Source organism: Equus caballus, chromosome 20, assembly GCF_041296265.1.
Source record: "Equus caballus isolate H_3958 breed thoroughbred chromosome 20, TB-T2T, whole genome shotgun sequence".
NCBI classification, from domain to species: domain Eukaryota; kingdom Metazoa; phylum Chordata; class Mammalia; order Perissodactyla; family Equidae; genus Equus; species Equus caballus.
The window spans coordinates 14,629,814-14,641,654 of NC_091703.1; the positions used below are offsets into that span (position 1 = coordinate 14,629,814).

Genomic DNA, 11,841 nt, shown 5'->3' on the forward strand with positions numbered 1-11,841 from the left:
CCTGTCATCTGTGACTGTCACCATTTAGGATCCAAAGGGAAAGATGCAAGTGGAACTTACTGCTGATGAAGGAGGGGGAGGGGAATTTGCTAGCAAAAAAAATTTTTTTTTAATTCTGGGTAAGAAAAATATTTTTTAAATGTTGGACATTCTTAAACCACCCTAACTTTGTCCCAGGCAGCCGACCATAGGAAACAGGGTTTTCCTCAGAGTGTTACTACAGAACCGAGCAGTGCCTTGAAGATTGTATATCACAGAGCCTTCTATATCTTCCTTTCCAATTATTTACATCCTACCCCCTCTTCTTGGTCCAGTTGAAGCCCCACCTTCTCCAAAAGGTCTTCCTGGACCATTCCAGCTCTCAGGAATCCTTTCCTCAGCTTTCAGGCAGCATCCATTATCTGGAGGGCCACCTCCTCAGGGACTCACGCTGCCTGCGAGAAGGGCACTGGGAACAAGCGTGGCCTTTCCTCACTGGCCCCTCGCGTTTTATCTCTAACCTCAAACTCATGTTCCCCTCTCAGCAAAACAAGAGATCAGCAGTGAACTAGATCCAGCCCTTCTGGAAGGGGACACAGCGGTAACTCATCACCTGTTAGAGGAAGCCGCTTCCAGGCCTCACCTGCTGCAAGTCCCTCACTCAAGCACGTGGCACTTTTTCTTAGGGGAATCCTGTTCAAATACTGTCTCCATTTTTTTCCCTTTGTTTTAGCGCCCTTTATAGACTAGCACTGGGAAGCTACCCAGTGGCCAACCCTTCATCCGATACTGGTATTTTGGGGTTACTCAAGGGCCTTAAGCAAACACTTCCTGGCATTGCAGTGTAACGATCCCTTCTGTTCTGAACCAGCTATTTCATCTCACAGCCGTTGGTTTGCAAGTGCTTATCTTCCAGATCTTACTATCTGGGGTATTTCTCACCATCACTGACACAAGGCTACAGACACTCAGTAAAAATAAATGAAAAAAGAGAAACACTCTCCAGACACAGGGCAAAATAAGTGAGTGAAAGATCCTGGAGCACCTCAGATGATCTTCACAGTGGAAACGTCCCTCCGAGCGTGCTGAGCACACCCTCGGGGCCCAGGGCACAGCTGAAGCACCGGTCCTCAGCATCCGCTCACATGGTTGTCTGGCTCTTCTGAATAAGGAACCATTGCAATGGAGATCAGGCAAAGTTAATTCTACTTGGGTTAGAGGTTAGTTCAGCTGGGTCTAGCTCCAAAATCAAAAATAAAGGGGAGTATTTGAAAACCAAAAAAACCCTATCCCTACCTTAAGAACAAAATTACAAAACCAATGCTTACAACTCCATAATGAGAGGACAAACAACCCGATTTAAAAATGGCCAAAGGATCTGAATAGACATTTCATCAAAAAAGATACATGAATGACTAATAAGCAAATGAAAAGGTGCTTGCATCATCAGGGAAATGCAAATCAAAATCATAATAAGATGGTACACATGTACTGTAATGGCTCTAATAAGAAAGACTGACAATACCAAGTGTTGGTGATGATGTGGAGCAATTAGAATTCTCCTACGTTCCTGGTAGGAATGTAAAATGGTGCAGCTGCTCTGGAAAACAGTTCAGCAGTTTCTTAAAAAGTTAAATATATACATTCACACAACCCAGTAGTTTCACTCCTAGGTATCTATCCAAGAGAAACGAAAACACGAGCCTAAAAAAGATGTGCATGCAAATGTTCACTGCAACATTATTCATAATAGCTAAAAACTGGAAACAATACAAACATCCATCAAATGGTGAACGGATAGACAAAATGCGTTCTAGCCATACAATGGAATATTACTCAGCAATAAAAAAAGGAATGAGCTGCTGATACATGCAACCACATGGATGAACATCAAAAACATAATGTTAAGGGGCTGGCCCCGTGGCCAAGTGGTTAAGTTCGTGCGCCCTGCTGCAGGTGGCCCAGTGTTTCATTGGTTCGAATCCTGGGTGTGGACATGACACTGCTCGTCAAACCACGCTGAGGCAGCATCCCACATGCCACAACTAGAAGGACCCATAACGAAAGAATATACAACTATGTACTGGGGGGCTTTGGGGAGAAAAAGGAAAAAAAAATAAAATCTTTAGGAAAAAAAAAAAAAACATAATGTTAAGTGAAAGAAACCAGACACAAAAGACTACATATTATATGATTCCGTTTACATGAAATTTTTAGGAAAAGCAAAACTGTAGAGATAGAAAGCAGATCAGTGGTTGCCTGGGACCAGGGGTGGGAATGGGGACTGATCACAAACAGGCATGAGGAAACTTCCTGGGGTGTTGGAAGTGTTCTAAAACTTTTCGTGGTGATAGTTGTACAACTGTATTTTTTTTTTTTTTTTTTTTTTGCTGAGGAAGATTTCGCCCTGAGCTAACATCTGCTGCCAATCCTCCCCTTTTTTTTTTTGCTGGAGGAAGATTAGCCCTGAGCTAAAATCTGTGCCAATCTCCCTCTTTTTTTTTTGTATGTGGGATGCCTCCACAGCATGGCTGGTGAGTGGAGTAGGTCCACACCCAGAATCCAAACCCACGAACCTGGGCTGCCAAAGTGGAACACTGCTGAATTTTAACCACTCGGCCACAGGGGTAGGCCCTGCTTTTTAAAAAACTTTTATGGAGGTCATAATAGTTTATAACATTGTGAAATTTCAGGTGTACATTATTTTTTGTCAGTCACCATATATACGTGCCCCTTTACCCCTTTCTCTCACCCCCCAGTTCCCTTCCCCTCTGGTAACCACTAATCTGTTCTCTGTGTCCATGTATTCATTTATTTTCCACACATGAGTGAAACCATACAGTGTTTGTCTTTCTCCATCTGGCTTATTTCACTTAACATCATACCCTCAAGATCCATCCACGTTGTTTCAAATGGGAGGATTTTGTCTTCAAAAACCTATTTTTTAAAACAGCAATGCTAACGCTGCACACCAACCTAATCTGAGCTTCAAAAATCTACAGTTTCAGTTTACAGATATTACGCTAACTAAAAGAGCATCTCAGTACCCTGAGGGTTATTACAGCTGGAAATGGGAAATTTTTAAAACATTTCATATCATTTTAATGTAAAGTTATTTTTTCTGCATTTTTAAATACTCTACAGGGTATTAACAATTCTCCAGGAAAGTCGAAACCCCAAGGCACCCCAGACTTGCCCGAACTCAAGAGGCCAGCTTCCCCAAAGCCCTGTTGACAGGTCTAGAACTGGTCAGAGAGAAGGGTCAACGTGGCTCTCAGCGGTGAGCAGGTGAAAGCCTTTGCCCCGACATTCCCCTTGGCTTGAGTCTGAACCCAAAAGAACTTTCACCTTCAACGTCTTCCTGCTTAGAGGACAATGTTCGGAGAGTGCTCTCCTAGGGGCCCCCACCCACCAGCAGAACTCACTGGAGCAGCTTCTCCACCAACATGTCTTTCCAGATCCACACTTAGGTGACACATCTGCCAGGTGTCTCATCGTCCAGCTTGCCTGGCCAGGTGGCCTTGATCCAGCCAAAATTTGTATTCATCAAGGTTCTCCAGAGAAACAGAACCAACAGGATATACAGAGAGAGAGAGACAGATAGATTTATATTAAGGAATTGGCTCATGCATTATGGGGACTGGCAAGTCCAAAATTTACAGGGCAGGTCAGCAGGCTGGAGACCCAGGGAAGAGTTGACGTTGTAGTTTCCAGTACAAAGGCAGTCTGAAGGCAGAAATCCTTCTTCCCCAGGGACCTCAGTCTTTTTCCTGACCCCTGACTCCTCACTCCTTTGAGGACACACACTAATACTTGAAGACAAAGGGCCTATGCCTCATCACAGGCCTCTGTTGGTGCCCACCATGCAGGAAGAGCTTGGCAAAGGCTTGCAAACCAACAGACGACCACAAAACTCCATGGATTCATCATGTTTACCTACTTTCCCCTCACGTTCCTTAAAAATACATACATCCTAAATTTAATAATAATAATGACAACAACAAGGCCAGCATCATTAGATCATCACATATATTTTTCCCTTCCACTGTTTCACTGTGGTCATTATAAAAGCAGAAAATGGCAAATGTGTATTTCGTAAAGTGAATAAAGAACCTACATAATCAAAAAATGTCTACGTTTGTAAAATCTTCAACCCAGTCTGCGTTCTTATAATGAGCACCTTTCGGGAATGTGGTCCAGCTTTGGGAGTGTGACGGATGATCACCCTCCACCCCTCCTGCCCCCCAGTAGAGAGGGCCCCCCGGCATTCTGGGACGTATCCCCCCACACTATGAGATCATCACCAAAAAGACTGAGCCAGGAGAAGGCATCGGGCACAAGCAGGGACAGCTGGGAGTGAAGGGCAGAGGGAGGGCTGTACTTTCCAAGGGGCTGAACCTGTAACATTTGCACCTGGGAGCTGCCTGTGGCCAGTGTTCCACCCACCACACGGGCCCACGATGCAGAAGAGGCTGATCTACAAGGGACGGACGGTGAAGCTGACACTCGGGGAGGAGCAGAACACAAAGTGACAAAATTCCTAGAGTTTATGGTTTCCAGCCACCTGGTGAGACCCAGCTACATCCCTCTCCTGAGTTCCACGGGACGGCCCTGCATCCTTCTCACAAGGGCTGATCAATCTTCCAGGACCATCCGCACCTTCTAGATACATGATCTGATACATGTGAAGCAAGTACTAGATTCTCAGCAAATACAACAGCTAAAGCCTGGCTTATGCACGTTGCCTTTTAAAAATAAGAAAACTTTTTTTTTTTTGAAGATTGGCCCTGAGCTAACATCTGTTGCCAATCTTCCTCTCCTTTTTTTTTCTCCCCAAAGCCCCAGTACATAGTTGTATACACTAGCTATAGGTCCTTCTAGTTCTTCTATGTGGGATGTCACCACAGCATGGCTTGATGAGTGATGCTGGGTCCACGCCAAGGATCCAAAACCAGCGAACTCTGGCCACTGAAGTGGAGTGTGTGATCTTAACCACTGGGCCACGGGGCCAGCCCCAGAAGTAAGAAAATGCTTAACCGTATTTTCTGAATCTAGCACGAGAAAATCGTCTCATCAGAAAATATGAAAAAAAAAATCTTCAAAGACACCGTTTGGAATAGGCTAAAAGAAGTGATCACATTGGGAGGAAGTAAGACTAACATTTATTGAGCTTATGCAGATAACTAAGGGGGACTTCGGGCTAGGTCTTTACACACCCCCTCCCATTTTAATTGTCACACCCACCCTATACGATAGTATCATTAACTCCATTTTATTGATGAGAAAACTGAGGCTCAGGAAGGAGGGTTCCCTCTCCCAAAGTCACACAGTTGTAACCTGACAACTTTTCCTATCATTGGTGAATCAATAATAGGAATTGGTGAATCCTATCTGAATCACAACATCTTATATAATGATGCTCTTTTCTGGACCATGATTGCCCTGAATCAAAATACATAACTAATTGCCTGGGTATTTCTTTCTTGGTGAAACCCTTAAAACATGCTATTTACTTCCACTTTTTTATTTTTATTTTTTGGTTCGTCCCCAGTTTCAGGTATCAAAATGCCCAACTTCTTCATTTGGCTTCTTCCCATTCCAATTTAAACTTCTGCAGAATTGTACATTTTCAAAGCCAGATAGCATCAACGAAATAATCACTCAACTGTACCTGATTTCAGTTAGACGCAATGAGATTGGTGATGCTTGACTTTTCCTAACAGTAAATAGAGTCATTTCTTTCATTTACATAATGCCCCAGGGCTTCCTCCACTCTGCACCAAACTGATAGACCAAAATCGTTTCACTCAGTGCTCAGGGGCAGAAACTCCGGAGAGTAAAACACAATGACCTTTCCCACACAGTCTTCAGATAGGAAAAGATCAAGAAGAGACTTCAAGGAAGAAGTGGAAATGCAGAGTTTGCTGGGATTTCACAACAGTTACCATCCAGTCCAAATACACCATTCATTATCTGCAGCCGGATCTCTACCGGTGTGGCAAGCATGGCCAGCGGGTCCTGTCTCAACCCCGTTTCCTCCCTGCTCTCGCCCCTGTCCGGGCAGCCCTCCTCAACCTTGAGCAACTCCTGACACCGTGAAGTGGGACAGGAAAGGAAACACAGCTCCAGGACCTCAGCTAATGATGCCAAACAAGTTGGGGCAGGATCCATGTGCAGCAAGATCAAAGATCAGCGAAACCCCACAGCCTTATTCACCATCTCAAAGGAGCTTTCCATCCCATGGAGAGGCTTCCCCAAGAGAGTCTGCACTACTATCCCCAAAAACAGGGGCAGGGACCATGAAAACAGATGTCACATTACACACAAAGGCCATGGGTATCTTAACAGTTCCCTTGCCAGGTTAATTACTCACGGCAGGGGATATCCTCTTTTCCCAAAGGCAGGGAGCCATCACCTCTCTGTGTCTGGCTGCCTCAGCATCCACATCACCTGGGAGCTGGACGGAAATTCTGAATCTCGGGTCCCGCCCCAGAATCTGCATTTTGACAGGATCCCCAGGTGATAAGACAGCACGTCAAAGTTTGAAAAGCACTGGGCTACTGCAAGCAAGACAAAAATGTCATTATTGATCGACACATCCTGTTTATAACCTTTGCCTTCCCCAAACATTCATTCATTCGTCATTCAACAAATATTTACAGTGTGCCTACTAGGTGACTCAGTGCCAGGCACCGTCTAGGGGAGATAAGGCCACCCTGGTGAGCAGAGCAGATAAAAAGCCCTACCTGGAAGAATTTCCATGCTAGCTGGGGAGACAAATAATAAAGAAGAGAACACGCAAATGAATGAAAGAGATCATCACAAACTCCCACAGTGCTACCAAGAAGACAAAGAGGATGATGGTGGGCTTTTCCTAGAAGTGATGGAAGCCAGGAGCAGAGACACGATCGGGTCCACAGTTCTTCAAGTGCGATAATTCGGGCAGCAGTGTGGAAGCTGGAGAGAGACACAGGTGGGGAGGGGCAGGCTGGAACCTAATTCAGAAACTAGGGAAGGGCCTTGTTCCTTCTATGGAGGAAGCAATGACGCAGAAGAGGGAACAGATACAGGAGAGATTAAGGAGATGACATCAACCAGATTTGGGAACTGATTCCATGGGTAGGAAACACATGAATAAAAGATAACTCCAATCTCACCTTGGCTGCCATTATCTGAGAGAAGCAACTGAGGCAGAGGAGCAAATTTAGGGGATGGAAGAGAAAGAACTAGTTCGGGGGAGGCAGAATGGTTTCAAATCCCTAGTTATACGTCCTCGGGCAGTTTGACTCAGGTCTCTGAATTTTAGTTGCCTCATTTGTAAAACAGGGCTAATATCTATCTTGGAGGGTTATTTTGATCATGAAACGAAATGTTTTGTATACAGCACCTAACTCATTGCCTGGCACATAGTGGTACTTAACAAGAGGCAGCCCTGGTCACCGCAGAAATTATACATTGTAGAAAAGCAACAGAGAAATGCGTAGTTCACTAAGGTATGGATTTCAAGGAAATTTTTTTCTTTGGGGGTTTTTTTGGTGAGGAAGATTGTCGCTGAGCTAACATCTGTGCCAGTCTTCCTCCACCTTCTATGTGGGATGCCACCACAGCGTGGCTTGATGAGCAGTGAGCAGGTCCGCACCCAGGAGCCGAACCGGCGAACACCAGGCCACCGCTGAAGTGACCACTACAACACCAGGGCAGCCCTCAAGGAAATTTTTAGAAATTAAAGAGGGATGTGTGTGATTCAATTGAGTCCAAGCTGCATTCCGCTATGGTCCCTGGACCAGCCTCTCATCTTGACAGGCCCGTGATCAGTTACGGGTACGGATGGAAGGCCACAGATCTCTCGCCCTTGCTGGCCAAGCAAGTTCAAGCCCAGGCCTTTGTAAAAGAAGGACAGTTCACCAGGACTAGTCAAGATGGGCTCGTTTCAATTCCAGGCAAACACGATCGCTCTAAACCCCCAACGGCCAGACCAGCCTGGTAACCGCTTGGGGTTTTCCACTTCCTGTGTTGTGTGGGTGTCGAGCCTCCAACAGTGACAGCAAAGCAAACCAAGACGACCACCCTGCTGTGTACTCACAGGCTCTAGAAGGAGCATGATGTCCGGGGATTTTCCAGTGAAGATGAAGTCGGGAATGAGATGAGGTCCAGCCACATCTAAACCCAATGCCTCCACGCTTTCTACAACCACAGACTACCTCACATTACCTGCCAGTCAGGAATTTAAAAAAATATCTAATACCTACCACGAAAACATGAACCAAACCCCATTCCTTAGTCACAATTATTAAACTGAATCTATTTCGTACGCCTCTTACACTTGGTTTTGAAGAAATAACTCCCATTACTCTTGTCAAGGAAAAAAAACTGAGATTTTTTAAAATAAGAACAGACGTATCCAGAAATGTATAATTTGTGCCACTTCTCTCGAAGCCAGAGGCCCCAAATACTTTCACGGCTAAAGTTCTGGAGATGGTCAGAAAACAGGAATATCCTTGTTTGCCACATTGCCACCCTCCTGGAGACACGCTCTAGGACTGCTCTGTGGGTCTGACTTGGAGGACTGTGCTGCCAGAGAGGGGAGACGTGATGTTACAACAAGGTCTTTCTGATATGACCAGCCATAAGCCCTCTAGTAGAGATGGGGCTCAAGACGGACCTGTTTCATGTAATTCCCCTAACAGATTTATGCTACAGGATGGCTATAATCTATGCCATATGCACAGATCCATTGCAAGCACAGAAGCTAACTGTACTATCAACATATACGTTAGATCAAACAGAAAAAGAAATATTAGCCAGAACCCAATGACATTCAATTCAAGGCCAAAGAAACCAGGCCACAAAGGTCAGATGCTTAATAAAATTAGCGTGAAAACTGACTGCCGGGGGCACTCTCCTTCGGAATGCTATGGGATGTCCCATCTGAGTCAACAGCAGAACGGCCTGATAAAAACGGTTTTCTAGGGAAAAAGAGCTCTACGCTTGGTCAGAGGTCTTTGAAGATAGAATTAAAATCTCTGTACGTTTCACCTACCCTGAATCCATACCCATTTTTAAAACTAAAACATTCTTTCCATGACTGCATAAATTACCATTGGTTTCTGAGTGCTGGCCCTGTTCCTTCCAGTCTTTCCCTTGGAACTCTTCTCTAAGCTGGCACCCTGTGCCATACGCATTGTCTCTTTCCTCATCAATAGCAATTCCAACTTTCAAGGGTAGGCAATACATTTTCTCCGGAGAGTAAGGAGTGTGCATCTTCCTGGGATTGTCTTAGGTGTGTGTGAGAACTGCTGATGCACAAAACATGCACTTTTTTCCTCTGGGCATGGCACACACGCCGATACACTGTCTGAGATTGTTCAGTCCGCCTGGGTGAGGTGGGCAGACCGGATGGTGAGGCGTGGTGAGCTCACCCCCAACCGGCTAGTCAACACCAAGGATTTAAGGAATTAAGGAGGGATCGTTGCACGCTTCCAAGTGAAACTGGCAGCGCTGGGCCTTTTCCCACAGGTGCCTCTGGAACTACTACGACCATCCCCTAAAAATCTAAGATCTGTAACTCCAGATCTGCGCAGAAGACAACTCCTAAACTGCCGCCCTGGAAAGTTAAATCCCTCTGGTTTTATCAAACCAATCTTTACTAACCTACGGCCCGGTCCCCGCCCCCGCCCCAAAATGTCCCAATAGATTCCCCCCAACCCCCCTCCAACCATTCCCGCCATCCTTGCTTTCAGCAAAGATGAATGATTCCCGCGGATGGTCATATCTCTAATCTCACACTAAACTAACTCACAGTAGAAAGAAACAAACTACGCTAGCAGGGCGCCACAGCTGCTAAACGTCAGGTAGTCTATCGCCCCTAGGAGCACCCGAGACACGTGTGCAGCCCTTTATTCAGGCGTTCCTGGGCGCGCACTCGCCTCTCGCAGGCGCGCATGCACGCACACACTGGGGCACCACACACACAGCCGGGGTCTGTTTTCTCTCCCTCAGAGCTGCCCATCCCCAATACTCAGCGTCTGGTCTGCCTCGTCCCCCATCCCCGGAACACACGCCTCTGCGCCACACACGTGGGGAAGCGCGTCCAGGAGGTGTCAGAAGGGAGGAGAGAAGCGCAGAGGTGGGAAGGCCACGGATGAGGAAAAAGAGAGCTCCGAGCGGGATGTCGGATCTCAGGTCCCCAAGTCAGAGTAGACGCCGTGTGAGCTTCTGGGATGAAGAGGGGGCGAGAGGAGAAAAGCAGCAGAGAAGGAAAGGAGAGAAGGCCGAAGGAGAGTTGGGGGAGGGGGTCGCTCACCCAGGGTTTTGACAGCAATCTGCCTGGTGAGGGGCGGCGGCAGGTTGATGCACACCAAGTCCACGTCCTGATGCAGCAGCACTTCGTCAATGCGGCTGGTGTAGAAGGGGACGCTCATCTCCTTGGCCAGCTCCTCCGCTTCCTCCGGCGTGCGGCCCCACAGCGCCTTCACCGCGAAGCCCTCGTCTTTGAGCAGCGGGATGATGACACGGGCCGTGAGGCTGGTGCCGAACACGCCCACCCCGGGAAGCATGGCTGCTCGGGTCCGTCTGGTTCTGCTTTAGCTCGGATCTCCAGTCGAACACGCGCACACACACCCCTCTAGCCACTCCTGCACCCGGCTCGCTGCGGTGCTCCAGCCGCCGTGCACCGGGCAAGACGCCCGGGTGCCGAGAGCGCTCCGAGCCGCAGGCGGAGCAGACTCGGGGCGCCTCAGTACGCTGACTGCTGCAGTGTCCGCCACGCGGGGCTCGCGTCCTTCCCGGACGCGGCGGCAGGGATCCCCCCGGGGCGCCCGAGGCCCCAAAGCCCCGCGGAGCCCCGGCTCAGGCGGCGCCTCCGCCGCAGCGCCGGCCGGCTCCGTGCTCCCAGCCGAGGCGGCTCCATGGCCGGCTCATCCCCGCGCCCGCGCCGCCGCAGCCAGGGACCGGCTCTCTCCCGCGTCGTTTCCGCAGCCGGTGAGGCGTCCGCACAAGCCTCTACACCGTGCCAGAGCACGGACCGGCTCGGCGGCAGGGTCCTCTTTCTCCCCGCCTTCCACTCCGAATGAAATAATCCAGCGGCCACCAGGAGGCCGGCTAAGCATGCGGCTCGGAGGGCGCCGGGCGCGGATCTCGAGCTGCAGCGCGGCGGCGGCCACGACCCGGCGCCAGCCTTCTCATTCTGCTGCCATGTTCGCTCGCAGCGCGAGTCGGGCGGCCTCGGCCCCAGGCCGGCTCGGGTCCGGGATCCCGCGGGGACGAGGGCGGAGTTGGTGAGTTTGGCTGTCACAGGCCGGGTGTTCCTGCACCGCCTCCGCCGCAGCGCCGCGCGCCATTGGTCGCCGCCGCGCGCCACCCCCGCCCCGCCGCCGCGGGCTCCGGGTGCGCGCTGCGCCCGGGCTCAGAAACCCAGCCCGACTCCTCCCCGCCCCGCCTCGCTCGCCTTCTGCCCCTCCGCTTCTTCCCTTTCATTGCCCTCCGCCACCTTCTTCTACTCCTCGCCCCTTTCGAAACCCCGCCCCCAGCAAGCAAATAAATCCATCAAGGCAGGGCGCGCTCCAATAGGCTAGTCGTCGGTCCCTTGGAAGAGAGCAACGGGCGCCGGGGCCCAGGGGAGGCCAGCTGACCCAGCGAGGTGTGAGCAGCGGGTAATTACAACCTCGGCTCCGGGAGCGTTCGCTACGTGCCGGGAACCATGGAAAGCCGGGAAGCTTTCCAGGCGTTCTCTCTTTTAATTCTAGCACCAACATTAAGGTTATTGGACACCCATTTAATTGATTATGTAACTGAGTCCTAGAGAGGTTAAGTGACTTGCGCAAGGTCACACAACCGGTTGGTAAGCAATAGGTCAGGATTGGA

The 11,841-nt window shown here is 49.0% G+C and overlaps 1 protein-coding gene across 1 annotated transcript in view; it reads right to left on the bottom strand.

The window, feature by feature from the left end:
• Positions 1–11,582, bottom strand: part of GFOD1 (Gfo/Idh/MocA-like oxidoreductase domain containing 1) — a 107,447-nt gene extending 95,865 nt beyond the window's left edge. The window contains exon 1 of the mRNA XM_001492454.7: positions 10,283–11,582. Coding sequence (XP_001492504.1) covers positions 10,283–10,535 — 253 coding nt within the window. The 5' untranslated portion in view covers positions 10,536–11,582. The remainder of the gene's footprint in view (positions 1–10,282) is intronic.
• Positions 11,583–11,841: the final 259 nt, after the last annotated feature.